The sequence below is a fragment of the Anguilla rostrata genome, chromosome 5 (genome assembly GCF_018555375.3).
Source record: "Anguilla rostrata isolate EN2019 chromosome 5, ASM1855537v3, whole genome shotgun sequence".
NCBI lineage: Eukaryota > Metazoa > Chordata > Actinopteri > Anguilliformes > Anguillidae > Anguilla > Anguilla rostrata.
The window spans coordinates 19883265-19910554 of record NC_057937.1 but is presented as its reverse complement, the minus strand read 5'-3'; the positions used below and the strand labels follow the sequence as shown (position 1 = coordinate 19910554).

General features: G+C 42.0%; 1 protein-coding gene across 1 annotated transcript; it reads right to left on the bottom strand.

The window, feature by feature from the left end:
* On the bottom strand, positions 1 to 27021 carry LOC135254947 (semaphorin-7A-like; the record flags this gene model as incomplete). Its single annotated transcript, XM_064335567.1, has 13 exons — positions 1 to 3122; positions 4723 to 4781; positions 5426 to 5571; positions 6126 to 6241; positions 7252 to 7444; positions 10251 to 10359; positions 10475 to 10647; positions 14570 to 14712; positions 15871 to 15981; positions 16793 to 16895; positions 18505 to 18600; positions 21490 to 21531; positions 26986 to 27021. Coding segments are annotated over 13 exons (1704 nt in total), but the record flags the coding sequence as incomplete, so codon positions are not given.
* Positions 27022 to 27290: the final 269 nt, after the last annotated feature.

Below are 27290 nucleotides of genomic sequence, written 5' to 3'. Positions count from 1 at the left end.
TTTTCACACGAAACAGTGTTTATTGCTTTTACAATACTAGTTAACTTCAACCAAAATAATATCCAGCTCTGACTGCATTTGTGCAATGTGTTTAGAAAATAAGATGCAGAGTTCGTCGAACAAGTCATTCTTTCAAACACTCATTTGGGGAATTATCTAGAATCATTTGCAACTGCTAATTATCATGTTCTAGTTTAAACTAAAAACAATATTGGTCTATATTTTAAGGAAATCTATTTTCCAATTTCCATCATCCCAAATGGCATTTATCATTCCAAAGTGGGTTATATAATACAAAACAAAACACAGCCAAAATGTTCTTATGTTAATATTTGGCTCTTTTTTTAAGTACATATCTGAACTGTCATAAATCAGCTCACTAAGCACCATCAGTTGACACCGATGCATACACAATGAAGGGGAATGCTGAACAATTATATGAAAAACATTACCACGCATAAAGTTGAAAAAAATCCCATATAAACATTATGAAAGGAAAATTAAATATTGGAATGTATGGACGAAGTCTTAAAGCTGAGGTTCACTCACTAATAGAAATAAACAGTACATGAACTAAATTTCAATATTCTTCACTACTTTAAGCAAAATTAAGCACTGAAACGCAAATAATTCTTTAAGCTGCTGTTTGCTCACCTAAATAAATAAACAGTCAAATAACTACATTACTAATAAAATTGTTTCCCTTTGTAATCATAATTATTTCCCTTAGCTTTGATGCTCAATGGGGGATTGATATTTCTGGAACTGATCAAGACAGTATCCTTGTAACAAGGTCAATCTGATATTGCTATACTGACAAACTTATTTGGTGATTATAATGGACAATACGTAACATTTGGATATTCTAATCACTTCATTGTGCTTTAGGAATGAGACTTATTTATACTGTAAATATAAAATATACTATTTATACAAAGGTTTGAAACTCCCAGTAGGGGACAAAGTCACCAGTGCACCATACATAAGGAATGTCAGGTGAATAATGCCAGAAAGTGCTCAGCAGTATCAACAGATAAAATAATAGCTTGGACACCTACACAAGATAAGAGTGTGTGCTAACATAATGAATAAATAACATTTCTGTGTTGACTAGCAGCAATGCTCATGAGATTCTGAAGGCCACTGTATTCTAAAGGCCAGCTCAGATCAAAAAGTACTCAGTTGACAAAGTGGTTTTAGAATCTCAGGAGAATCTCCTGAGATTCAGAACATACGTCACAGGGTGCTGGACTCTCCGAGATCCAAAAAATCTAATCCTAAATCAGGTGTTTAAAGAGATACTCACAACCTACTCAAAACTTATGGCAATCATTTAATTTAATTACCATTTTGGACAAGGACTGTGCAGTCCACCGAATTTTCAGTCTGAGCTGGGCATAAAGTCCCTTCAAATGTCTTGCATTCTGCAGTCTCGATGTAAGCCAGACAGGCCATTAAGAAACGAAATTCATGACCCTCTCCCTGTCCACACAATCTACAAACTAAAGTGCACTTAATTATTCATTACTCTACTCAGTCTACTGTGCAACTCACAATGGCTAATACCTGGCCTATAACACTGTCAAACACATGCTAGAAACAATATGATCATAAGAAAATAAGACCTCAAACTCTGACAGCCCTTTCTAGACACGCTACAGCATCTACAATCTCTACCCTACAAAAGGGTTCTTTGGCTTACCTCCTTAGAGGAACCAATTTACTTCTTTATGGAACCATCTTGGTTAGGAGTGAGAAGAGTGAAAGCTCCCAAATTGAACCATTTTGCCCAACAAAGAACCCTTGAACCCTTGAACTTTCCCTCTATGGAAACAAAAAAGAACACTTTCTTCTGACAGTGTAGGAAAGAGACAAGGAAGAAACACATTAGCACTTCTGACACCGGGAAAAGCTTTGCAGCCGGCCAACGCTCGTCAGAATCATCGCATGTCATTATTGAAGGTCAGCAGCTGCAGTTAAAGGCCCAAAGTACCATGAAAGTGATGCAAACTCCAGAAAATTCCTACCAATGAAAAACTCAATACCACAATACACCAGTGAGAGCCTCTGGCACACCAGCAGAACATCCACATCTTCAGGAGGTAACCTCACACTGAGTTCAATACTTTAATGCACAGTGAATCATGTGGTCAATGAGATAGCAGTTATGAACCACAGAGGAAGAGACCACCACACTGTACTGCACGCTCTAGTTTCTCTTTGACTTATGACCCGTCTGTTTAGACACACGCTTGATGTCAGGGATGATTTTCAGTTGCTCATTCTACTTGCCCAAAGAGGAAAGCCAAAGCCTAAATAAATATCTCAATAATATAATTAAATTAAATAATGATAATAATAATAACAACAACAATAAAATAATAAAAACAATAGCAATATAATAATAACAGTGTTTTGAAACTGACTATTATGATCATTAGTTGCAAAAATAATAATAATAATAATAATAATAATAATAATAATAAGTGCTTTGAGACTGACATCTGCTAGATAATTGAAAGCTATTATTATTTGCAATATATTTACTTTCGGATGTTAAACCCTTTCCTGCTTATTGCAGAGGGCAGGGTGGCCGACACCACCTCCCCATCTCATCCTCTCACTACCCCTCAGTCCCTGAGATACAAGCATTAACACAATGCTACATTTAGACAGAGAGCAGGGCAAAAGCTCCTGCATTTCCTAGTGCTGGTGAAGAACGCTTTGTGGATTTAAGTCTTCATTTTAGTGCCAGAGGGCGGGGACCAGGGCCAGCCCCGCGAGGGCTGCGGTGACGGCGGGTCGCGATGGCCTCGCCGCGCGGCTGTCGACGGGAGGGCGCAGCCGGTAGGACCGGAGGACTTGGGTGTAGTTCCGCTCCGTGGAGATGCATTCGAAGGTCCCGTAGTGCTCCTCCCTCACAACGGGGATGAGGTGCAGGCAGTCATACTGCGTCTGCAGCTGCGTCTGCGCAGTCACGCAGGGGCTGCTCCGCCCGCCGTGCTCCCAGGTGTAAGAGGCGTGGTGGGACCGTATGGGGCAGGACAGGTAAAAGGGCGTGCCCATGGGCGGGGAGTGGGAAACTACAGGGTCAGGTGACGGTTGTCTGCGATACTGCTGATCTGGAAGACATCAAGGAAAGGGTGTGACTGTAATCAAGTGGTCTCACTACTCAGTCAACCTACACCCTACACAGAGACATCATACACCAGCCAGTCACCCTACACCAGTGGCCTCCAGCCCTGGTCCTGGAGAGCTACAGGGTCTGCTGGTTTTCATAGTGACTCTGCACTTCATGAATCAATTAGAGCAGTTGATTACACAGTTAACTCAACTCACCTGTTGTCTCGGGTCTCAATTGGGTGCTGATTTTAAGGTGAAAACAAAAACCAGCAGATCCTGTAGCTCTCCAGGACCAGGGTTGGAGACCACTGCCCTACACCCTACACTCTGTCAGCATACACCCTCCCAGTCAGTAACCCTAGACTGTGCCAGCTCACTGTGCTTAACCATGGATACATCCCCTTATCATCTCTGCCATGCAGGGTATTTTCTGTTAGTCTTTGTTAGTCAAATCCCAAATATATATTATGAGTGAAACTGAGCCGTGTATCAGATGAACATTTTCCTATAAACTGAGCCTGTCACTTGCCTGGCAGCACATTGGGCCTTCAAGAATATGTATGTGGTATCATTTTTATGTTGCAGCAGCTATATACATATTTCATTTTCTAATCTGGTTGCTTTCAATGTTGTATTTTATTGCAGCTTAGGGACACAGTGCACTGTACTGTACTTCATGAACCATACTGGGCACATTCAAAATAGGCCATAATGTCTCCATACTCTTATCATAATGTAAATATTCTGTCACAGTGTGTTATGTGGTCCACAAGGTCTTTTTGTTCATGTGATACTTGACATGCGCTTTCAACAGAAGTCATACTGACTGATATTTATGAATGGTGCATACATACATTTTAATCATTCATAGAAACAGTTACAACAGTTACACTTACAGCTTTTCAAATTAGACTGGCACATTTATAAGACTTAACTCTTGTGATGAGCCTAAGTTTTTACAGTCACCATTACCCCTTCTTGAATAGCTGTAATTGTAGTTTAATAAATTTATGATTTGAGTGTCAAATTTATGATAACTATATTTCAACCATACAAAAGTCCAAATCGTTAAAAAGGGTTTATTTAACAAAAATCAACAGGTGCGGTTACAGTCTGAGTATGACACAAGCCCCAAATTTGGCGATGGCTCGGAAAGTGCCGGAAGGCTGACATGCCAACAAGGGCAGGAGAACCCCACCGCATCTTTACATTTAATGACAGACCGCGTTGGCAGCCATAAACTGACACCCTCAGCCAGCCAAAAGAGGATGGGCTACCCCCATTAAATCATATTACACGCAAACGTTCTTTCGGTTTGCCCTCCCGGGGAGTTTTTCCTTGCCATTGCCACCCTAGGCAAAAGGCCCAGGGGGTGCTGTGATGCGCAGTGTGACAGCTGTTCTGCGAAATGCACAGCACGAATGCACTTGATTTGCACTTGATTTGACCGGCCCACAGCTTGGGGGCGGTGGGGGAGGAGGAGGGACGCAGAACCTGTGACCACTGGCTGGAGGCTTTCGGAGTTTTCCCTCCACTGAAGAGAGGCTCCTGAATCGTATGATAACTACATCACGGATATAATTTCCCAACCGACTTTACCTGTTCCGCTCTGGTGACAAACATCGACGGTGCCCTCATCAATGTTTTGAATGGCTCCCCTAAGGGCAAAAACGCAAAACGGGCACATTTTCATTGTGGGAAAAAACACTGAGAGAGAAAAGCCACTTTCATCAGCCTATTTTGACAAGACAGTGGTTCTCAATCCTGGTTTTGTAACCCCTTTTTTTGGAAGGGGGTGCTTCACCCTAGATTATGAGGTTTGATTAGCACCTTACATTTCTAAATAGCGAATCAAATGTGTGGCCAGAGGAGTTTTCCATTGACAAAAACAAAAATCTTTATTTGCGGAGACTTTTGAGCTGCACAGTATACACATGCGCACGCACACACTAACACACACACAACCAGTGTTCGAATTACGGGTGGAATTGGGGGGGTCTGACCCCCATAATTAAGACTTGGACCCCCCCAAAAGAGGTAAAAACAACAGGTCAGGGATGTCGAAACATTTATATATCCTTCTTACCTGTAATGGTAAATATTACAATATATTTCCCATCATTGGCGTCACTAGGGTTGGTCCAATCTGTTGTTTTTACCTCTTTTGGGGGGGTACAAGTCTTAATTAGGGGGGTCAGACCCCCCCAATTCCATCCGTAATTCGAATACTGCACACAACCAGAGCTTCAGCCTCAGTGTGTGTCTGCTTTCATTAGAACGGTTCATTAGAACTTTCACTTACCGCACTGTAGGAGCACACGCTGAACCGCTCCAAGCGCAGTACGGGTCACGGGCCAAAACGCAGTCGGCACAGGAGGCGCCGTAACCCCGGCAACCCCGCAGGTCCAGCTGGGCAACCTGATCCCTGAAGCCGACCAAGAGCTTGCCCTGCCCGCAGATAAAAACAAAACAGGCACAGAGAGCGTCAGCAATCAACAGCTTGCTCTGCAAAGATAAAAGCGAAACAGCTACACACGAACAGCTGCCTGCCTTCTGAGAAATTCTATCCAGCTGGTTCCCCAACAGGCACAGGCTTTTCAGCAGCACTCAAAAATAACAAAACATCCAGATGCCACACTGAAGCCCCAGTTTCCTATGTGCTGGGGACTTGTGCTGAACAGGAAGAATTTTTGGTGGTTTCCAGCAACGTAGTTGTCAAAGAGAATATTACTGAAATTTAGGACGTCATTGATATGATAGCAGACATTTTGTGCATTCATTCAATCCTTATATCCAGGTGCAAGACTGATATTATTGCAGGGGAATTTTGTGCACTGATAAGGTTGCTAACCTTACTGAAGAGGAGTTTTGTGCACAGTAATGGTAGCTGAAAAGGGGTTATGTGAACTGCAAGAGGTAGCTGAATTTGCCTAAGAGTTTTGTGCACGGTAAAGTTAGCTGACTGTCTGAGTTCAGTTTTGTGCACTGAAAAGGTAGCTGACCTTGTTGGAGAGGAGCTTCATGGATTGAACAGGAGCAGAGTGGTTGAAAAGGCGAATCTCAGAGATGACAAAGGGTGTGAAGTTGTCCTCCAGGATTTTGTGGATTATTCCTTTGTCTGCAGGGATTGTAAAATCATCTTTGAAATCAACACAAACAATCTCCTATTGCTTGAAACAAAACCCACATCAGTTTACAATCAGCCTGTAGTACATCTGCAGTGCAGACTAAAAAAGAAAGGACTGACCATTGACTTCTCATTTTTTATTTTTGCACACAAAAATATTAAATTAAAACAAACAAATGTTTGATGAGTAACAAATCATCTTTAAAGTTAAACCAAAACAAAGCCTGCTATCAACTAAGCTTTACAACGAATCAGCTAAGATTAATTTGTCATGCCTAAGAAGTAATTAAAGTGCTTAACTACAATTAAGTGTGACTGGCCCTCCATATTTAACAGCAGTTAACAGTTTTGTTTTCCAAGATCCATTTAAAAATCATAAAAATATCTTTAAGCTGACACTTTATATATAGAAACATGAACTGACAGCATGTCGTTTACGAGAGATATAGCTTCAACTTCCCTTTCTTTGCTACACTGACATGAGTATGTAGACTGCTGGCTGACTCACATTCAGCAGCTGGTCCTAGTGCCCTGCAGAAGAGGACATGGGCTATTTCTCTTCCTTAAAACTGCCCCAGCATGCATTGGGTGAAAGGCAGGAATACGCACTTGGACAGTTTGCCAATCCATCGCAAGAATTTTTGAATGTAGGACGTGATTATGATATTAATGTTATATTAAATTTGGTTCGTCATTGGCTGAGTTCAGTTCAATCAACTTTTAAGAGGGAATAGCTTTCCAGTTTTTCCTCCCATATGGTTCATATTAGCTTTTGATTCCCTTCCTCCTTAGACTGCCACTGTGAAATTCTATGACGACCTGAAATGCTATGGGGAAACCCACTGAGCTACATTCACATGATGCCCATTCATACGTGTGAGCTGCCCAACTGTGAGCTGTACTGAAACAACCCCATCACTCCAATCGGTTACAGTGAATCACCACTGCACCGCACTGAAGCCTGATATCACACACTCAGCGAAAGGGGCGAGAGGACACACCGGTGGCGAGGAACAGCACGTTATGAGGGCGGCCGTCGACAGCGGTGACGTCATCCACGGCGATCTTGGCGTAGGCGTTGTCGCTGACGTAGAAAGGAGCCTGGTGAAGCGGCCAGACCCAGTCGCTCATTTCAGGGTGGTCCTTTACGATTCGGAGGGTTTCCACGGGAACGCCCTTACTGTTCGCGACACACTGGAACAGCGTACACACAGAAGGTCAGAGTCAGACCTTACCTTAGAACAACGCTACGTAAGGAAAAAAGGGCGTCTCTCGAACGTGATGAAAATACGCAAAGTTTATTTTCAATACCGGCAGTGACAACGCGCACGAATGACACTTTGGATTCAGGAGAGTCCGACTGAATCACTAACCTTTCCAGTGGCTGCTTCTTATTTGTTTTCCGAGCTTTGATCTGGAGTGTTGAATACACATACTAGGAAGGATGTAGTCCGTTTTGTGACACCTATCAATCAGGCCGTAGTGCATTGGCCGTCCTGCTGTGATTGAATTAGCACGTCTGTTGACTCGGGTGGCTCCCAATCTCTCACTCCCGATCACTATTCTACCATTGTACCAACTGTATTGTAATAATGATAAATTAAAAGGGAATGTGTGGCCAGCAGACATATTGGCATCACAGACATATTTCATACACCTATTTCAAGCACTTCTCAACACCTAGAGTAAAAGGTGTCAGCACTGTACGTGTAATTTCCAGTACCTTCTATGCAGTAAAATGTTGCGTTAAGTCGACTCTTTTAAAGTTTATACGAGTCCATTATGGCCTAAACTCTGTTAGAGTGGAATTAACACCGGATGTCTTACATAGTACTGTCAGGCTGTAGAGTGTTCCTGTGTTACACTGTCACACCTGTGTGTTTTCACATTTTTACAGCTTCCCTGTAGCTGCTGGTCCTCCCACACTCAGCCAAAGCTGGGTCTTGTGCCAAACCCAGGCTGTAGCTATGACTCTAATCTTTTTGTGAAATGAACCTCTTTTCAAGATTTGGAAGTCTGCCTGGTTGAAATAACTATGACAAATGCACCAATCTAATCTGAAGCTTATCATTGCAGCTGTAATGGTAACAAAAAACTCAAACATCAAACACAGGATGTCCATGCTACACCTACTAAAACATATGAGGAGGGCTGCTGGGTGGTTCATTCGGTAAAGGCACCACACTGTGGTGCTTGGATGAGCCCTATGGTCTTGTGTCGAATCCAGACCATGAAAACTGTGACGATTTTCCGGTTGCTCCACAGGCTGATTCGCAATTGGGAGAGCTCAGCTGGTTAGGGGTCCGTGATTCGTTGCTATCTAACAACTCCTATTGGTTGAGGAGAACGGCAGATGTCTACACTCTCTTATATCGGCAGTTGAATCTGAGCATGAATGCAGCTTCAGGTGCACGTCATTTTTACATTCCAAATCAGGATGAGAACTGGGTATTTACAGCCCCACAATGGGAAACAAATGTTTAAAACAAATCTGATAAATATGCATAGCTTGAAAATTCTTGCTTCCTCGCCCCCGCACCCTCTAGCTGCGCTGTTTTCCTTGAGAAGAACAAAAAGAGTACTGTAGTGAGTTCAAGCACATTGTTCTGACCACATTCATCTTCTGCGTGGCACATAAGACAAATGACGCCGCTATTCCACATCAAACAATTAAACCCCCAAACCACAGTGAAAAGGCATAAGGACACTGTGAAAACACTGTGGCTTCTACATGAACCTCTGACTGTTAACAAAAGACCCCTCCAGGCCAGGAACTACATTTTCCATGACGCCAAACTTTTACCCTTCCTGTTAAAAACATGAATATTCATCTCCACCTCATATCATCGCAGCAAATCCGTAACCACTTCATAGAGAAGTAACAACCACGCCCTAACGCACACATAGTAACTTAACAAGGATCAGACATTGGACAATATGTGTGGTCACACTACTGCAAAATTGCACATTAGCATTAGAATCTATTTTACCAGCGAGAACTGGCCAAGAAAGCAGCTCAACATGAACAGATAATTTTGCAACGACAAACGTGATACACAATTATAACAAAGAATGCTAGTAGTTAAAATCTCTCATCCCTTCAACTGAATTCATGTTCAAAACTAGTTACTATGTTGTTACACACTTATTCCCAAAGTAACTCTTTTTTTCTGATATGCAATAAGGCCAACTTTAAATCAAATTTTATCTTTTGGCAATATTAAAAATTAATATTGATATGTTTTGTCAACAAACAGCTCATTTTTACATGCAGACCCTTTGACAGGCAACCCCATGGCACTGAAATGCAATATGACAGTGGAGCATCTCTAACTCACATGTATCAGCTGTGTTTTCAGAAACCCAACTCATATGAGTAGGACGGAGTGTAGCACAGTGGGTAAGGAACTAGACTTGTAACCGAAAGGTTCGAGGTTCGATTCCCGGGTAAGGACACTGCCGTTGTACCCTTGAGCAAGGTACTTAACCTGCATTGCTTCAGCATATATCCAGCTGTATAAATGGATACAATGTAAAAAATGCTTTGTAAAAGTTCTGTAAGTCGCTCTGGATAAGAGCGTCTGCTAAATGCCTGTAATGTAATGTAATATGTATCAGCTGTGTATTCAGAAGCCTAACTCACATGTATCAGCTGTGTATTCAGAAGCCTGACTTGCACATACCAGCTGTATATCAATTTTTACAATGGCTTTGTTCTGTAATGTGGAATGCAATTCCCTATCACTCCCTACTGTTGAGAAAACAACCACACTCATTTTACCCAATGTCCACCCCTTTTTCAGCAGTACTAAAAAAACTAATTTAATTATATTATGTGGTATGTTCTATTGAAATATCCTGTTTGCGTGGCTTCTCTTTACCCGCCTTCCATATTTTTCAGCAATGTAACTGAGACAAAACAACATTCCAGAAGGAAAAGAAAGCAGAGAGAATCATAAATCATAAATCATAAATAAGCTGGGGAGCTTCTCAGACTCACTGCTCCAGGCCTTGGATTTGGAATCTCTTTACTCCATCCCCTAAAAGAGGACCCCTCAAAGACAGCCTCGATCTTGTCCAGGGAATAGACGCAAACGGCCGAGGCATTCCTGTCATGAGAGAAGCGCGTTGGTAAGGTAAGGTGTTGCGGTTGCGAGGCGTAGCGCACAAGGCGCTTTGCAGTTGCGTTTGACAGTGTGCCACGCAAGACGAATCTGCCATTACCAGCTGCTGGTGAAGAGGGCATAGACCCGGCTAGCCCGCCAGTCATCAGCGGGTTGGACGAACACATCCTGGAGATGGTTGAAGTACAAGCCCTGAATCCTACACACCAACCGCGACTTCAAGAACGACGTCCAGATGCTCTGGGAGAACCTCTTTGGCCCACCTTCATCCACCTGTGAGGAAAACAGAAGAATCAACACCTGCAGTGGGGCTATGCTGCCTACTGTGTGTGAGTGTGTGTGTATATACATGTATAAGCAAGTGTGTGTGCATCTACATGTGTGTTACACATTTGGATGAAAATTGGGACTTAAATGGAAAGGCCAAAGGGAAAGTTCATAAATATCAGCTGAATTTGACTTGAGCTAAAACTTAAGCTGAATTAATTGCGTGTGGGGAATTCACAAACAAAACTCAATCCAAAATAACCAAACTCTCCCCAAAAAAACATTTTTTGAAGAAAAAAAGATATAAGATATGATTTTGGATCTATTTTGGATGTGTAAAGACGATCTATGTACAGTATACCTGCTCTTTTGCCAGGTCAGTGTTGTAAATGAGAATTTGTTCTCAGTCACTGTTATCTGGTTAAATAAAGGTTAAATAAATAAATAAAATTCAGTACCGTTCTGCCATACATACATGTATAGTTCTGCTTAAAGGCAGGGGTGAAAAATACAAGTAAATGCCTCTCCAGTATTGTTCCAATCACCTGAATTTGCTAATTAGCACAATTTTTCAGCCAGGAGGTAGAAATAATTAGTGAAATCAGCTGGCTGAGTTGATGAGTGGAAGAAAGACATGGCAGGGCTTTTACTTTCGGACCCCTGGACTTTCTACCATTGCTTAAAGGAATCCTAACACCTGCAGTTACTCCTCATATTCACTACAGTGTTAGTCACAGAGGAATTTAGAATGGCCAGATGTATTCACGGGCCCTTTTCATCATGTCTTCCGTAAATTTTGGGGACAGCAGGGCAAACGCACCCTCTCTTCCAAGACACCTTCAGCTCCCAGAGCTGCTTTTCAGTCCACAGTTCTCCAGCTGAGTTCATTGAACAGGAGGAGTTTACTTAGTCGCTCTTGCACCATGAGACAAGGACAGTCCCATGAGTGAAACCCTCCCTCACAGATCAATGCAGGAATTTATGCCACGCCCCCTATTCACCATGTGACTCTTTAGGACAAGCAGACCATCAGAAATAGGCCTTTCAGATGAGTGGCAACTTTGTGCTTTACACAGTTGACACTTTTTGCTTGTGGACCCTCTACTGTCCAATCAGAACTAAGCGTCATCTACAGTCCAATCAGTAGCTCAAACCCTCTCCTATCCAGTCAAAGCCTTACACCATCACCTATCCAATGAGAGCCTTGCATCCCCTTCTGTCCAATGACAACTCTTAAGAACCAGCAGACAATCAGAATGAGGCCTTTCAGAAGAATGGCAACTTTGTGCTTTACACTGCTATGAAGTTCCTCTCAGAGCACCTCTACTGTCCAATCAGAACCTCACACCTTCTCCTGTCCAATCAGAACCTCACACCTTCCCCTGTCCAATCAGAACCTCACACCCTCTCCAGTCCAATGACAGCTTTGCATTCTCTTCTGTCCAATCACAACTAAGCATCCTCTTCTGTCCAATCGGAGCCTCACATTCTATTGAAGCATCATGCATCCTTCCCATTTCAATCAGTCTAAAGCTTCCTCTCCTGTTCATACCACTCAGCACTTTCCATTTAAACATAGGAAAGGCTGAGGTTAAACGGCAGAACTGGACAGACCATACAAGGAAACATTCCGAGAGCCCAGACAAGGGCTCTCCAGTCTAGATAACATGAGTTTGCACATGTGGAGAGCAGTTGTCTGAGGTATGCAATGCATCACTGCATGATTATCACCCTGAAGTCATTTCCTTCCGGAACTGTTCTGGCCTGCTACTTAACCATTTTCAATTGCAAACATAAAAAGCCCTTGTTTGCACGAGAGGGAGGAAGACTTTGGGAACTGCACAAGGCACAGTGGCCATAATCGCTTAACAAGACAACTTCAGATGGGTGACGTTATTTGATCAACAGTATGCATGTGGATGATGCACAGCTACTCTGAAATGTCAGTTCATGCCAATTTGCGTTTTTTTGTCAATTGCTTCTCAGAGCAACGTCTGTGTAACTCCACGCATTTCTGCTATCCACTAAGCATACCCTTTCCCATAGAACTGGCAAAAGGAATTAAAATCCCAATAATACTGTATGAAGCTCTAAATTTATATAACTGATAACTGAGGTACCTCAGTGTTTTATTTGTCTTGGTGAAAAGTGTGGGAAAGTTACCTGGCAAGATGTATGAACAGAACCCTGGTCTCCCTAACATTACCTCAATAGCAAAAGACCAGGCCCTTCGGCAAAGTGGAATGCATCAGGTAGCGATGCTTCTCTTAGCAACACCACCCTGCACCAACACCACAGGCAAGATCTCTATAATACATATAACCCACACACATACATACATTTATCTACAAATGCATTTGTTTATTTTCCACACAGTGTCAGAGCATGGTGAATATGCCTAATATGCCTGGAGCTGTGACAATGGTCAGATTTCCACTAATTTGACTCACAGGATGTAGACTGTGGGTATAAGCCTGCCATTGGCCGACTATTTCAGTCGGAATTCTCCTCCCCTTCCACTATCTGCGTGTTACCGTGTTCAAACTCCCCATCGCTATGTGAAACAACGACAACCTCCGAGATAGCAACCTACATACTGAAAATGGCACGTTTTGACGAAGATTTGGATCGTGCAATAAGGCAGGCCTGCTTGGTTCCTTCGGTGAATGGTTGTAAAGATATATAAAGATTATGTTTACAACATTTGCTGTCTAACAGGGACGTTCATGCATGTTTTCCCACCGGTTATGGAAAAAGTTTCATACACCAATATCAATATCGTCTGCAGTGAGCTTGCGAGGGTAAACACAGAGACATGGCGTGAAAATGCCATGGTTTTGGTAGTGTCCCCCTTGGTCGCGATAATGGAGGACCAGGTGAAAACCCTGCAGTCAAGTTGGGTAGCTGCAGTGTACGCCGGGCAAGATCCAGACACGGACGAGAAAATAGCTGCTGGCCAGTTTTCCGGGCAGAAACATGAATGGCAATTGGTGTTAAATGTAACAATATAGGCAAGTTGTCATAGAAAAAAACTTCTGTATAGCTAGTCATAGACCTTTGTTTAATCATCAATGACAAGACTATATGAGTCTTACATTTAGCCTATCTATGTATCGAATCTGATTTTACTACAGTTGCAGAACCACAGCAACTTGTGAACGTACCTCAGAAAAGCCCAGACTCCTTCTCGCAAGACTCTCATGCCCGATGTTGATTCGTTTTCTGACACGGCCATCGTCAGTCGGAGTTGATTTGGCACATCTTTTAACTCTGGAAGCGGCATGCGCCAGTGACATTGAATCGACCAATGAACCGATCCGTTCCACTTCACACAAGCTTCTGTGATATCGGTTTAATAACGTTCTGCAAGAGCTACATACAGCTATTAAATCGTCTGTGGTTTTAACGAGTCCAGTGAGCTCCTCTAGATCTAAAGTATAGGCAGGCTTCACCTCTGGGGCACCGATGATCAAGTTATGTTTGTATTTTTTATCAGTAAAAGTCGTATCACGTAGTCGACATGCGTCTTTTACTGTTTTATGTGGAGTTTTCTTTTGCGGGGATTTAGCCATTTTAATGCCAGGGCTCACCTCCCCACGTGTAAATGATTTACAAAAATAAGTCCCCCTCCCCGACACTATTTTGCAAGGGCACCGTCGCTGCATCCTGGGCTTAGCGCCGCCCAAGACAATTATGATTGGTTTAAAGAAATACAAACAAGCCAGCGTGTTTTTTCCCCTATACAGGAATGTTAATGGGTTGAGCCAGACCTTTCTCCAGTGCTGGCACAGCACTGTAACAAAGTGTGGAGATAGGTCTAGCTATGCAAGACTAGATTTCCACTGTCTGTCCTGGCCCTCCAATTAGCAAGCAGCATTTCTTTCTTTCAGCTATTCTTTCTTCTTAATCTGAAATTGGGGAGAAGCACCTTGCAAACCCGGGCAATTCTGGAGATCCAGGGATCGGCATCGGGGTTAGGGTCCAAGTTCTTTTCCCTGAAGAAGAGGTAGATCTTCTCCTGGTCTGGGTCTTCTCTTCGTCTGATCCAGCTGGCAGAGACAAATGTTGGGTCTGTGGAAAAAAATAGGTTAAATTCTGGGAGGTTGCAGGTTCAAATTGTTGTCTCTGGTTGTCTCTGGTTTCGCAGCACTCTGACTCCATGGCTTTCATACTAGCCCGATTCAAATATGCATTTGAAACACTAACTGTTGAGAACCTGGTAAGATGTAAAATGCTACCCAGATACATTCCTAAGAATTGTATTACTAAATATGTTACCAACCAAAATGTAGAAAAAAAGAGAATTTTGTTCTAAATATTAGTTAAAAAACTGACAGTAATCTTCAGACATTTTAGATTTTCCTAAAGTATTTCAAATAATTTATTTAGCCAGGTCTTAGATACAGAACTCATTTGAACAGATTATAGGGAGGTCCATCCTGGGGTTGAGATGAGAAATTTGTCCTGAAGGCTTCCTTCATTTAAGCTGGCTTTAAAAGTTACTTCTGCAAAAGAGACTGGAATTTGCACCATTTAAACTCCAGCCCGGTAAATGAATTCAAATTGTGAATAAATCCATCCATCCCTCCATCATCTTTACCCGTTTATCCTGGGCAGGGTCGTGGGGGGTGCTGGAGCCTACCCAGTGTGCATAGGGCGAGAGGCAAGAATAAGTGTGAATAAATTACATTCTAAATTTATTTGAATAAATGAATCCAGAATGTTCCATAAGTATTTTTTAATTAATTGACTTTCATTTCCAGACTTACTGTCCTATCATTTTGAATAGTGAGCACTATTTACCGCTCAAGTACCTGGGCTGCCAGAACTCAGGCCCAACCAGAATTCACCTTGAGCTAAAAATTCTGACCAAAACACTCTGAGCAAAAAGTTACAGCATTATTTTATTAGCTAATTACATTCACAGAATTTGCACATACTTAGCACACACCAAAGTGTCAACCTAGTCATGCAAGTGAGGCTTTGTGCATCCACCCTAATGACATTGTTATCATCTACCTTGACAACAGTTAAATATTAAAGTTTATAAAGTTATTCTGTTCTATTGTACATATAAATTAAAAATTAATAGTGCATAAAAATTACATAGTTTAACATAGTTTAATTAAATTCCATTTCTTCCTTGCAGGCCTGAGCACTCCCACAGACCACCCGCTACCACACTGAAAAACATTCCTCGGTCTGATGAGAATTAATGGCTTTGCTTACCTGTCAGCCACTTATCGTGCATCCAGACACTGGCCCTGTTACCAGCCTTCCTACGAAACTGTAGGGATGTGCCATCTCTGTTGAGGGCTGTGGCAGCATACAGGTCCCCCTCTGAGAGAGACATCCACCAATCAACAACCTGAACAACGACATCAGGCTTCCCAACCTCACCTGGACCACCAATCCAATAGCATTTCAAGCCCCATTCCCCCAAATTCAAGGACCTATGAAAATGGCACAGTGAGTTGTATCATAAGTGTTGCCAATCGTCCATGAACAATATAAATATAGCCTTAATATGCCTGAAAGTGAATGCTTGACCCTCCAGGGTTGAGGGTTGCCCAGGGCTGGCTAGCTTTGAAGTCTTCCAGAGCCATGTATGAATATCTTTGCAGACCCGGTGGGCACTGTAGCCCTCCAGGGCCTGAGTTGAGTAGCCCTGTGGGCACTATAACCCTCTCCTTGGCCTGGGTTTAGTAGCCCTGTGGGCACTATAATGCTCCTGGGCCTGGGTTCAGTAGCCCTGTGGGCACTATAATGCTCTCCTGGGCCTGGGTTGAGTAGCCCTTTGGGAACTATAATGCTCCTGGCCCTGGGTTCAGTAGCCCTTTGGGCACTATAATGCTCCTGGGCCTGGGCTGAGTAGCCCTGTGGGCACTATAACCCTCTCCTTGGCCTGGGTTGAGTAGCCCTGTGGGCACTATAACCCTCTCCTCGGCCTGGGTTTAGTATCCCTGTGGGCACTATAATGCTCCAGGGCCTGAGTTGAGTAGCCCTGTGGGCACTATAACCCTCTCCTCGGCCTGGGTTTAGTATCCCTGTGGGCACTATAATGATCCTGGGCCTGGGTTGAGTAGCCCTACGGGTACCGACCACCATCCTAGATCATACCAGACAACCATTCAGCACCAGTGATACACACCTACTGTGAGAGATAATGAGTTCTGTGTGTAAACTGGGGGAGAGATTCCTGCCCCGTCTCTGTATTGTATCACCCTGCTTGACAGGTTGCCCACCCTTGGATGCTGTTTAGGAAAAAAAAGAAAAGGAAAAGAAAAAGATGTTTATGCACAGTAACAATTTGGCATCTAAAACAGTGCTTCCCAAACTGTAGGTAGACAGAAAAATGATACACTGCACAGACTGCTAATTATAGTGCACATGCTGTTGTTACGATGTGATGGAAACATTTCAATTCCATACCTGAATGTAAATATGGCTACATTTTAATAAAGGGCAGGTAACAAACAGAGAGGTTTACAGTGGAAAGACTACTTCTAAAGTGCATGCAAATTGTTATCATCTACCTTTATGTGAATAAAAACATACTGAGGCACTTCATTACATGAATTACCAAGTTTAACACAGCAGTATCACATTTGACTGTGTATTATAGTCCCGGTCATGGAGATGCTAACTTCGACATTAACTTCATTCCCTTGACTCACCATAATTAAAAAAACATATTGCACCATTGTCTCAAACCCACCATAAGGGCAGTGGCAGCCGAAACACTGCCAGTCAGTTACATCATTGGTGTGGCCACATCACTGTCTCAACAGACCACGCTTAATCCAGAGCCACACATATACAGTAATACTGCACAGGCAAAAGAAACAGTTGTCGCAGCCATGTCTTGTCAATGTCCATTAGAATAGAAATGTTGAGTTTATATGAACAACTTTTCTCATTTTTGCATTTTGTTCAAATTGTATTATTCAATTTTGAAGCAAACAGTAATAGCCATGTTGTGGTATTCTAAGAATATGTAAATGACCTCTGATGTAATTACATCATTAACATAAATATCTTACATCAGTGAGAAAAGCAGATAGGAAGAGGAGGAGCTTGCAGGGCAATTGAGTAACACAGTTATTATCCCAAAAGTACCAAAAATATTGAGTGGATTTGCTAATGAAAATAGATTATTATTGTTATTTGTTCTGACCTTTGTTGAAGTCCTAGGGTACACGTGTTCCATAGAACTAAACTGATTCAAAAATGGAAGTACCAGTACAAATCATTGTTACAGGGGCACAACAATTATTGGGGTATTATTGTACACAACTGGTGACACACTGGCTTTAAAACAGCAGTTAGAAGAACTTTAGAAACTTTAATATCTAAGTAAAAATAAAGTTATTCTGTTCTATAGTACATATAAATTGAAAGCAAAGATGTTTTATTGGTAAACAGGTGCTAATGATGAATAGCACATTACAGCTGCTCCCATTACACGATTCATTACGTCACCACTTTATGGTCATCTGCAGGATTTAGACAAACAGTGTTGACAACACTAGGCGGAGTTTCTTCCACGGCTTTGTGATTTTTTCAGCTTGCAGTCTGTTGTTCACTGTAATTACTATGTGGGAAAGACTAAATGTCAGGCAATCTCATGCAGAATATAAAAACAATGAAATGACTTTCCAGTATATTGTACCAGTAAATATAGTTTAAATTTATAGTGCATAAAAATAAACTGAAGAAAAACAAAATTCCTTCCAAATCTTGTTTGCCTCATTTGACTGGTTTCTCCCACATGAGATGATGGGAGGGGTTCAAATTATAGCAGTGTTCCATGAACGGCTCTTAATCACACAAACATATATGTGGAAACAGGCAGTTACTCACCACTTTCCAACACAGAGGCAGGTATTCATTAGTCCCACAAATAAACAGGCTGTCCTCGAACTGCTCAATAACTGTGATGATGTTCTCACACGGAATCTGAACAAAATAAAGTAATAATCATGCTTTAATTTAATTTCTTTTCATTTCTTTTTATCAAACATCCAATGCATAACAATCTCCAGTTGCAACCTGGGCATTAAATTCAAACACTGTTTAAGTCAGTTGACAGGGTTAGGGGGTCAGTTCAATTTTAGTTAAATCAAATCAGAAAACAAATTCAAGTTCAATTAAAGGGCTTTCTTCAGATTTGGCAGATTAAGCTGTCGACAACTGCCTTGTACACATGCTTATCTCCAATACTGGGATGCGCTTACTTACGCGTCCTGAAAAATGTTCTTCAGGTTAAGCACACGCCCATGGGTGGAGAAAAATACCACCACTGGATTTCCACTTACACAACATTCACAGAAAGAGGATATTCCTTGAACAACTGGGAAGAGCTCTTGTGACCCCCCATATACGAGAAGAATCCCTTCCCAGAACCCCCCTCCACACTTATTTGAGGATCACTTCATTGGAGGAACCTGACCCAGGTCCACCTGAGGTCCAGCCTGAAACTGCAGGAACAGGACATACGTGGAAGAGCTGCCAAGCCTGCCCTTCCAACAAAGACTTGCTACAAATTGAAAAAGTACATCGGCAAGTCACACACACAGACACTCATATGCTGTCATTCACGTGCAGTAAAAATAAATCACTGTTTCCCATACATTGACTTTATTTGGACAGATAAAACGACAAAGGGGGGAAAAAAACAGACTGACAGGAGTGAAAACTCAAACTCCCTGTCAAGCCTTAAAAAACAGCCAAACAGAAAACAACCCTGTAAAAACAAGGGCGGGAAACAGAGAAATAAAAACACTGAGCACCACTCAGGAACGAAAAATAGTTGGGAAAGAAACCAGGGAAACCCAATGTAACTGAGTCGCAGCTCAGACCCAAAACAAAAAGGAAAACTTGGGGTCGAACACCGAGATACCCAAGAACCTAAGACGCAGTTTAGGAAAACAAAAAGGTAAAGCCCTAACAGTCTGCCGGCACGAAGCCCAGAAACACAGACCGAAATACAAACCTTCTAAGGGGGAAACGCTTCTTGAGAAGCGAGAACAGGAGGTGTAATACACAGGCTCAGAAATACCTTACCGGCTCAATGAAAACATAAGTTGACACTGAAGCAAGGACTGAAAGTCAGACAGCGTCTTAAATAGCCTTGCCTGACGCCGGTGGCCGAAATCACAGTATAAGGAGGAATAATTGGAAACAGGTGCATCCAATAAGGTAACAATCAGGCCGGGAGGCCAAAAAACGGAACTGCACCCCAAACCCATGACACCCACGAATGAAACATTTCTAGGGGAAACACAATATCACTTGCTGCAAACCCATCACCCCCACCATCGATCCAAACTTTAGTAGTGATCTTCCATGATAAAAACCAATCAAATGTGACAAGTGGCCGTATGCATGGGTAAAATGTTCACGTTCACAGTATTTTTCCATATTCTACCTTTGGCAAAAAATGAAGTTTTCTTTCGATAAAAATTGCAGTTGGATCTTTTTGGTTAAGTATGAAATGCATGGGTGAATTCTGACACGAAACATAAAAGATGTGAATTTGTTCATTTGACTGAAACTGGTTTTCACTTAACTTTCTAAATTTGGTGAACTGAAAACAACCCCAACCAAATTAATCAAGATATCTGAAGCAACAAATGTGAGCCAATGCATTTAATGTGTTAAACCTCAAACCATGTAAAACTTTTATGTCTTCAGTGTAGCCTGTGGTTGCTTTGCATGTTTTTTTATCCTCTCATGTAAATGTTTAAGGGTGGAAGAAGGGCGGTCGGCTGGAATGAGAGCCAGGACATCTGAGTCATTTCACATCATTTCCCACATCATTTCCCTCCAACACAAACCACATCCCAACAAAGCTTGTGCTGAAGCACGACAGATTCACACCCAGAACACATGGGTGGGGTGATCATGCGTTCTGCCCCCTCAGTCCTCACCCTGGCAATCTGCGGGTTTCCCCAGTCAATGCTTTTAAGTGTGCCTTTGCATCATTGCTCTAATCAATCTGAATTTATTCCATAAATGTGAATTAAGTTGACCATTTCTTGTCATTCAAAGTAAAGCACAAAATATACAATAATAATCATTAACTAACTTTCTCAGTCTGCTCTAGGGGCCTCATGTGTAAAATTGTTTTTGGTTTTAAACTTAAACGCAATTCTGAAAATCATTTGCTAAGTTGCGCTTCTGCTTGATTTATAAATAATAACAGACAGACGAAAGCTACTTATGTTGGTTGAAAGTACAGTGTCTGCACCTTATGCACCTAAAATCTCAAATGAACTTCAATTTGAACTCACAATAACATGCTTTATAATTACCCAATCTTGTACATGCAGCCAGTGACAGCCATTTCCCTCTAAATAAAGTCACATTTTCTTGCACTCTTCATGCCTAAAAATGATTATCAATTAAATGTTATGCCTAAAGCAGGAACACGGCCCACTTCGCGCAAATGTGCAGTAGGGCTACCTCCACATAATCTGCAGGTAATTAACTTACGTCTAGTATAAACTTTACACGGAGATACGATCATATCCATGTCAAAGTGGGACTTTATAAATAACTACTTAGTCATGGCTTCCTGCGTAAGCCACAATTTATGCGTAAGATACAATTTGATTGTAAGATTTTATAAATGAGATCCCTGATCTCCCAATCACCCAGTGGAGTTGACTTAAAAATGCCCTCCCTCTCCACCTAAGCTACCATTTGAATTCTGGAACAAAATGGCTGCTGTACATCATCCATGTAGATTTTATACATTGATGGTGACTGAGGTGAGTTTTGCCCACTTCACAGTAAAGAACTTAATATTCTTATTCTTATTCTTCCCATGTTCTGTTTACTCACCACTTGGCAGTTCTGTCCACTGGTTGGGGTCAGGGAATAGTTCTGCAAAGGGAAAAATTATTAAAATAAACAAACATATAAATAGGTGGATAAATCGGTAGAGAATCACATGCAATTTGCGTGTGGGATTTTCTGCTTATTTGGAATCAGTGGAAATTATATCTGGAGATTAACCTATTGTCTCAGACATTGTACATCATTTTTTCCAGACATGATCTGGAGTCATTCATAAATCAGGCTTTAAAACTGGTGATGTGGTATTTCCAGTGAAGCCTTTCTTTCTACTATGGATTTGTCACAAGTAAAGACCTTCCAGGGACAACAGATTCTGAAGTTGGACAACTTTCAGCCACCAATCTTAAAAACATGGAATTTTTGAGCCTTCTGCCTGGCTTTAGTGCCTGCACTGTGGAAAGTTAGAAGCTAGAAGGAACAGACAGGTCTTATTTTTATTTCTATGTGAACCATATCTTCCTGAGCATTAAAATAAGCACAGCTGAAGCGTAGCTGAAACATTTTTCCAGGTCTGTCTAGCTTTTTGCAGGTGCACATTTTATTTTTTGCACTATGTAATTTTTTACCAACTGTACCAACTGCAGGGCATGTTTTTTCTCATCATTGGTTTTGTTAATACGCAACCCTTACTGACTGAAATTAAATCGGCTCACTTTCTGTTTCCTTATTTCAACTCAGTCTTTTTAATAAAAAAAAATATATAGTCATGTATTTACCAGGGTATAAAAGCACAAATGACAAAAATACAACTATATAAGCCAGGAACCGTTAAACCAGATGGGACTGGCCATCTGTCAGAATCTTTCAATGTCTACAGGATCGCTCTGGTGGGTATCACCTGTGTGACATGGCCCTTTATTAGTGCTAAATAATGGTTGCAATTTGACACTACATCCCACCGTGGTGGTAAACCAGGACTAGACACAAAAGCAAATGCAGATAAGCTGTCCACTGGAACAAAAACATGGCACCATTTTACAGAATTGTCCATTGAATGCGTTGATTTAAGAGAGCACAAGTTCAGCACAGGACTACTTATTATATACTGCCACCCACGCATGTAAAAGATATATACACCGATCAGCCACAACATTAAAACTACCTGCATTTTTCTGCTTTAATATTTTATTTTCTGTTTGTAATCAAACAATTCACACGTGGTCAAAGCGCAGACTCAGATCTTTTATTAATGCATGTCACAATGTGTAATGCTGGACCCAAACGCAGGACTCTAACACAGAGGCTTAAGAGAAAAGCAACCGGTTTATTGAGAGGTAACCAAACTGAGCAGGGCAATTCAAAACCGTAACTGGACTGGGAAAGGCTGGAACCAGACTGGACAAGACTGGAGCCGGAGCAGGGCCGAGCAGGCCTGGAGCTGGAACAGGTCTGAACAAAAACAGGAGCAGGCCCGAGCAGATCTGGGGCTGGAGCAGGACTGAGCAGGGCAGGAGCAGGGACGAGCAGGGCTAGAGCTGGAGCAGGACTGAGCAGGGACAGGAGCAGGCCGAAGGAGCGGCATGGGACCATGAGCAGGCCGAGCGGCTGGGCTGGAGCAGGCCGAGCAGGACAGGAGCAAGGAGCGAGCAGGGGCTGAGCAGGACTGAGCAGGGCAGGAGCAGGACGAGGCAGGAGCACGAGCAGGCCGGAGCGACAGGAGCAGGACCGAGCAGGCCTGGAGCTGGAACAGGTCTGAACAAAAACAGGAGCAGGACGGAGCAGGTCTGGGGCTGGAGCAGGCCTGAGCAGGGCAGGAGCAGGGACGAGCAGGACTAGAGCTGAAGCAGGACCGAGCAGGTACAGGAGCAGGACGGAGCAGGGCTGGAGCCGGAGCAGGGCTGGAGCCGGAGCAGGGCTGAGCAGACCTGGAGCTGGAGCAGGACCGGGCAGGCACCGGAGGAGATCAGGACTGGACAGGGCTGGACTGGGAGGCCGGCGAAGGGCAGGCTGGACACGACTGACAGGGAACGGGAACGCAGACAAGACGGGGACGAACAAAAACGAGACCAAACAAATGCGACAACAGGAAAGACACAAACTGGGGAACCCGAACGCAAAGTGGCGAGTAAAAGTGGATAAGAGCTAGGAAAAAACAAGGGAACAAGAGACTACAGAGAATTTGCGATCTTCTACACAAGCCGACGAGAAGTTGCAAGGAACAGAGGCAACGATCTGGAGTGGTAGGTGAGGCAAGAATAAATACTGGTGAGCGTGACCGGAAAGCGTGCGGAATGCAGGGGAAAATTAGGTGGGTAAAATTAGCTATTCAGGGATTGTTGAAACCGAGACCCGCCTCCACTGTGGAGGCGAGCAAAGATGGTGAAAAATGAGACAAGATACACAAGGCAAAACAGAAAACATGAGAACGGAGGATGTGACAGATCCTTATACATTTTGGTTTCACCATGCAGTAATTACAGCACTTTTAACGTAGTCCCATTCAGTGTTAGACAAATTAACATAATATCAAATAAGAGAGTCATGTTTTGTATTTGGTTGCATATCCTTTGCATGCCATGACTTCCTGATGTCTGTGACCTATCAACATCATCAGAGTCTGGATATCTTATTGTCAGTTTGTCCTACAAGCGATACAAAAACTCTTTGCATTTGAATGGATTTCTATGGGAATTGCGGGGTGGTAATAGATTCAGCTGTAAATTATGCTGATACAGTATGGAACACATTTGTTGGCTGAATGGCTTTAAGTCATCAAGGGTCCAATGTATCAAATGAGCCTCAAACCACCATGCTGCTGCTAGATATGCAGTAGATACTACAAGCATTGTTTCTCCTGAATATTTTTCCATTGAGTTCAACAGGAAAATTAATCAGGAGAAACAATGCTTGTAGTATCTACTGCATATCTGGCAGTATCTGGCTGATTGGTGTATATACGGTATGTCTGTCAAGACAGAGACCATATAGGCAGGGCTGCCCCCACTAAAACTTTCAAAGCAAGGCTTTGTGTCAGAGCAGGAACCTATTAATAACATGTGAACAATAGTACCACATCTGGGTCAAATATGTATTTTGTTTTGGATTCAAATACTTTTCTGTGCTCTATTGATCTTGCCTGGTGTAATTGAGCTAGCCAATATGACCAAAAGGCAGGGTTTGCACTTTTTGAGAGTATTTAATTGGTTGCAATACACCAGACAAGATGAGTAAAGCGTAGAAAAGTATTTTAATCCAAAAATAATACGCATCAGATTATAAACACTCCACATTGCTATTTGGCAAGATGCTGCATTATAATAATAGTTATTACCTCCACAAGACGACTGTGCTCCAAGTCAAACCTGTACACAATGTTTGTTCCACCTATGTACAGGTCGTCAGAGCCCTCTGGGTGAAAGAGGACTGTGTGCTTCTGTATTTGTTCATACCACAATATGCTGATGACAGCTTCTGAGAAGGATATGGAAAAACAAATATCAGGACAGGAATATCAACCTTTTCTGTGTACACAGGCTCAAAGGCATACAAAAGACACCCAACACAAAAGGGTTATAAAGTCCGGTATTTGGACAGTGACACAATTTTCACCATTTTGGCTCTGTACGCCACCACAATGGATTTGAAATGAAACAATCAAGATGTGATTTAAGTGTAGACTTTCACCTTTAATTTAAGGGTTTTGTCAAAAATATTGTACGAACAATTTAGGAATTACAAACATTTTTATACATAGCCCCCCCCCCCCTAATTTTAGAGGCTCAAAGGTAATTGGACAAACTAACATAATCATAAATAAAATAGTCATTTTAATACTTGGTTGGAAATCCTTTGCAGTCTTGAACCCATACACATCACCAGACGCTGGGTTTCTTCCCTGGTGATGCTCTGCCAGGCCTCTACTGCAGCTGTCTTCAGTTCCTGCTTGTTTTTGGGCCGTTTTGCCTTCAGTTTTGCCTTCAGCAAGTGAAATGCATGCTCAATTGGATTCAGGTCAGGTGATTGACTTGGCCATTGTAGAACATTCCACTTATTTGCCTTAAAAAAGTCTTGGGTTGCTTTTGCAGTATGCTTCAGGTCACTTTCCATCTGCACTGTGAAGCGCCGTCCAATGCGTTTGCATCCAACCAGTTCCAGTGGCATCCATACATGCCCACACCATAACACTACCTCCACCATGCTTAACAAATGAGGTGGTATGCTTTGGATACTGAGCAGTTCCTTCCCTTCTCCATACTCTTCTCTTCCCATCATTCTGGTACAAGTTGGCCTTTGTCTCATCTGTCCATAGGATGTTGTTCCAGAACTGTACAGGCTTTTTTATAGGCCTATATTTTTTTTGGCAAACTCTAATCTGGTCTTCCTGTTTTTGAGGCTTACCAATGGTTTACATCTTATGGTAACCCTCTGTATTTACTCTGGCGAAGTCTTCTCTTGATTGTTGACTTTGACACAGACAGATACACCTACCTCCTGGAGGGTGTTCTTGATCTGGCCAACCATTGTGAAGGGGTTTTTCTTCACCAGGGAAAGTATTCTTCTGTCATCCACCACAGTTGTTTTCCGTGGTCTTTCCTTTTGGTGTCCATGAGCTCACCAGTGCGTTCTTTCTTTTAAAGAATGTACCAAATAGTTGATTTGGCCAGACCTAATGTTTTTGCTGTCTCTCTGATGGTTTTTTTTTTTTTCATTAATGCCTGGCCTTCTTCCACAACCTTTGGTTTTCACAAGTAATTGATTGCAAATTTATTAAAATTCAAGAAATTAATTAAACATACATTTAATTCTGCTTAGATCAATAACTTAGCTAATATTTTTCAAAAACACCTCAAACCAATTGCAGATTATTATATTAATGCCTGGCCTTCTTCCACAACCTTTGGTTTCCACAAGTAATAGATTGCCAATTTATTAAAATTCAAGAAACAAACAGGTTCCTGATTATGATTGTACTTTTACCTCGGTCCCTAACTAAATATGAAACCAACTTCACCTGTAACTGTACATACAATTTAATCTAATGCAATCCAAAGGAAACAGTTTGGATACAGGCGATGCTTGCACATTCTAGAGCGCTGCAACCTTTGAGAAAAATGAAAACTCGCGTGACAACAAATAAATAAAATAAAAAATTTTATAAAACATGTTCATAGTTTTATTTTAGACCTGAATCATTTTGCTTGTTTGAACAATTGAGACTTAAACCAACAATGGTCTATTGCCAGCTTAAATTCTCAACATTTGTGGGGAACAACATTATGTACATTATGGTAGACTATAAAAAATAATCTCATACGAAAATAACTGAGGCATTAATTTAGCAAGATTAGATGACCGAGTAGCCTACGGTAAAGAGTCAACAATTCAAAAACAACTAGCCTAATAAAGATCCACAAGCATTGTGTAATTTTAAAGGTAGTTCAAGGAACTTCATAAACTTTATTAGTGTAGGTAGGTAGGCTCTACACTCGAGTATTGCTAACGACGAAATTCAGTTTTCGCAATACAGCCTGTGTGCCTTACCTTGGGTGAGCCTTGGCGTGAAGACCGGTGAACTGAAATGCATATTCCATGAGAAAAACAAAGTTAATATAGCTTCTAGTCTCATAGTACCTGAATCAAAGCGCCGTAGAGAGACAAAACGAATGTCGTACAGTGTCTGATATATGAGAAGGCTTAGCCTATGTTCAAGTACGCTATGACAGGCTCTGACGTAGCCTACTAGCATCTTTAGGTAAATCTCCTAAGCCTATTAGCCTACATTGCAAAAAATAAAGGTTCGTTGAAGTTCTATATAGAACCTTCAGGTTCTTTGAATAGTATTTTAT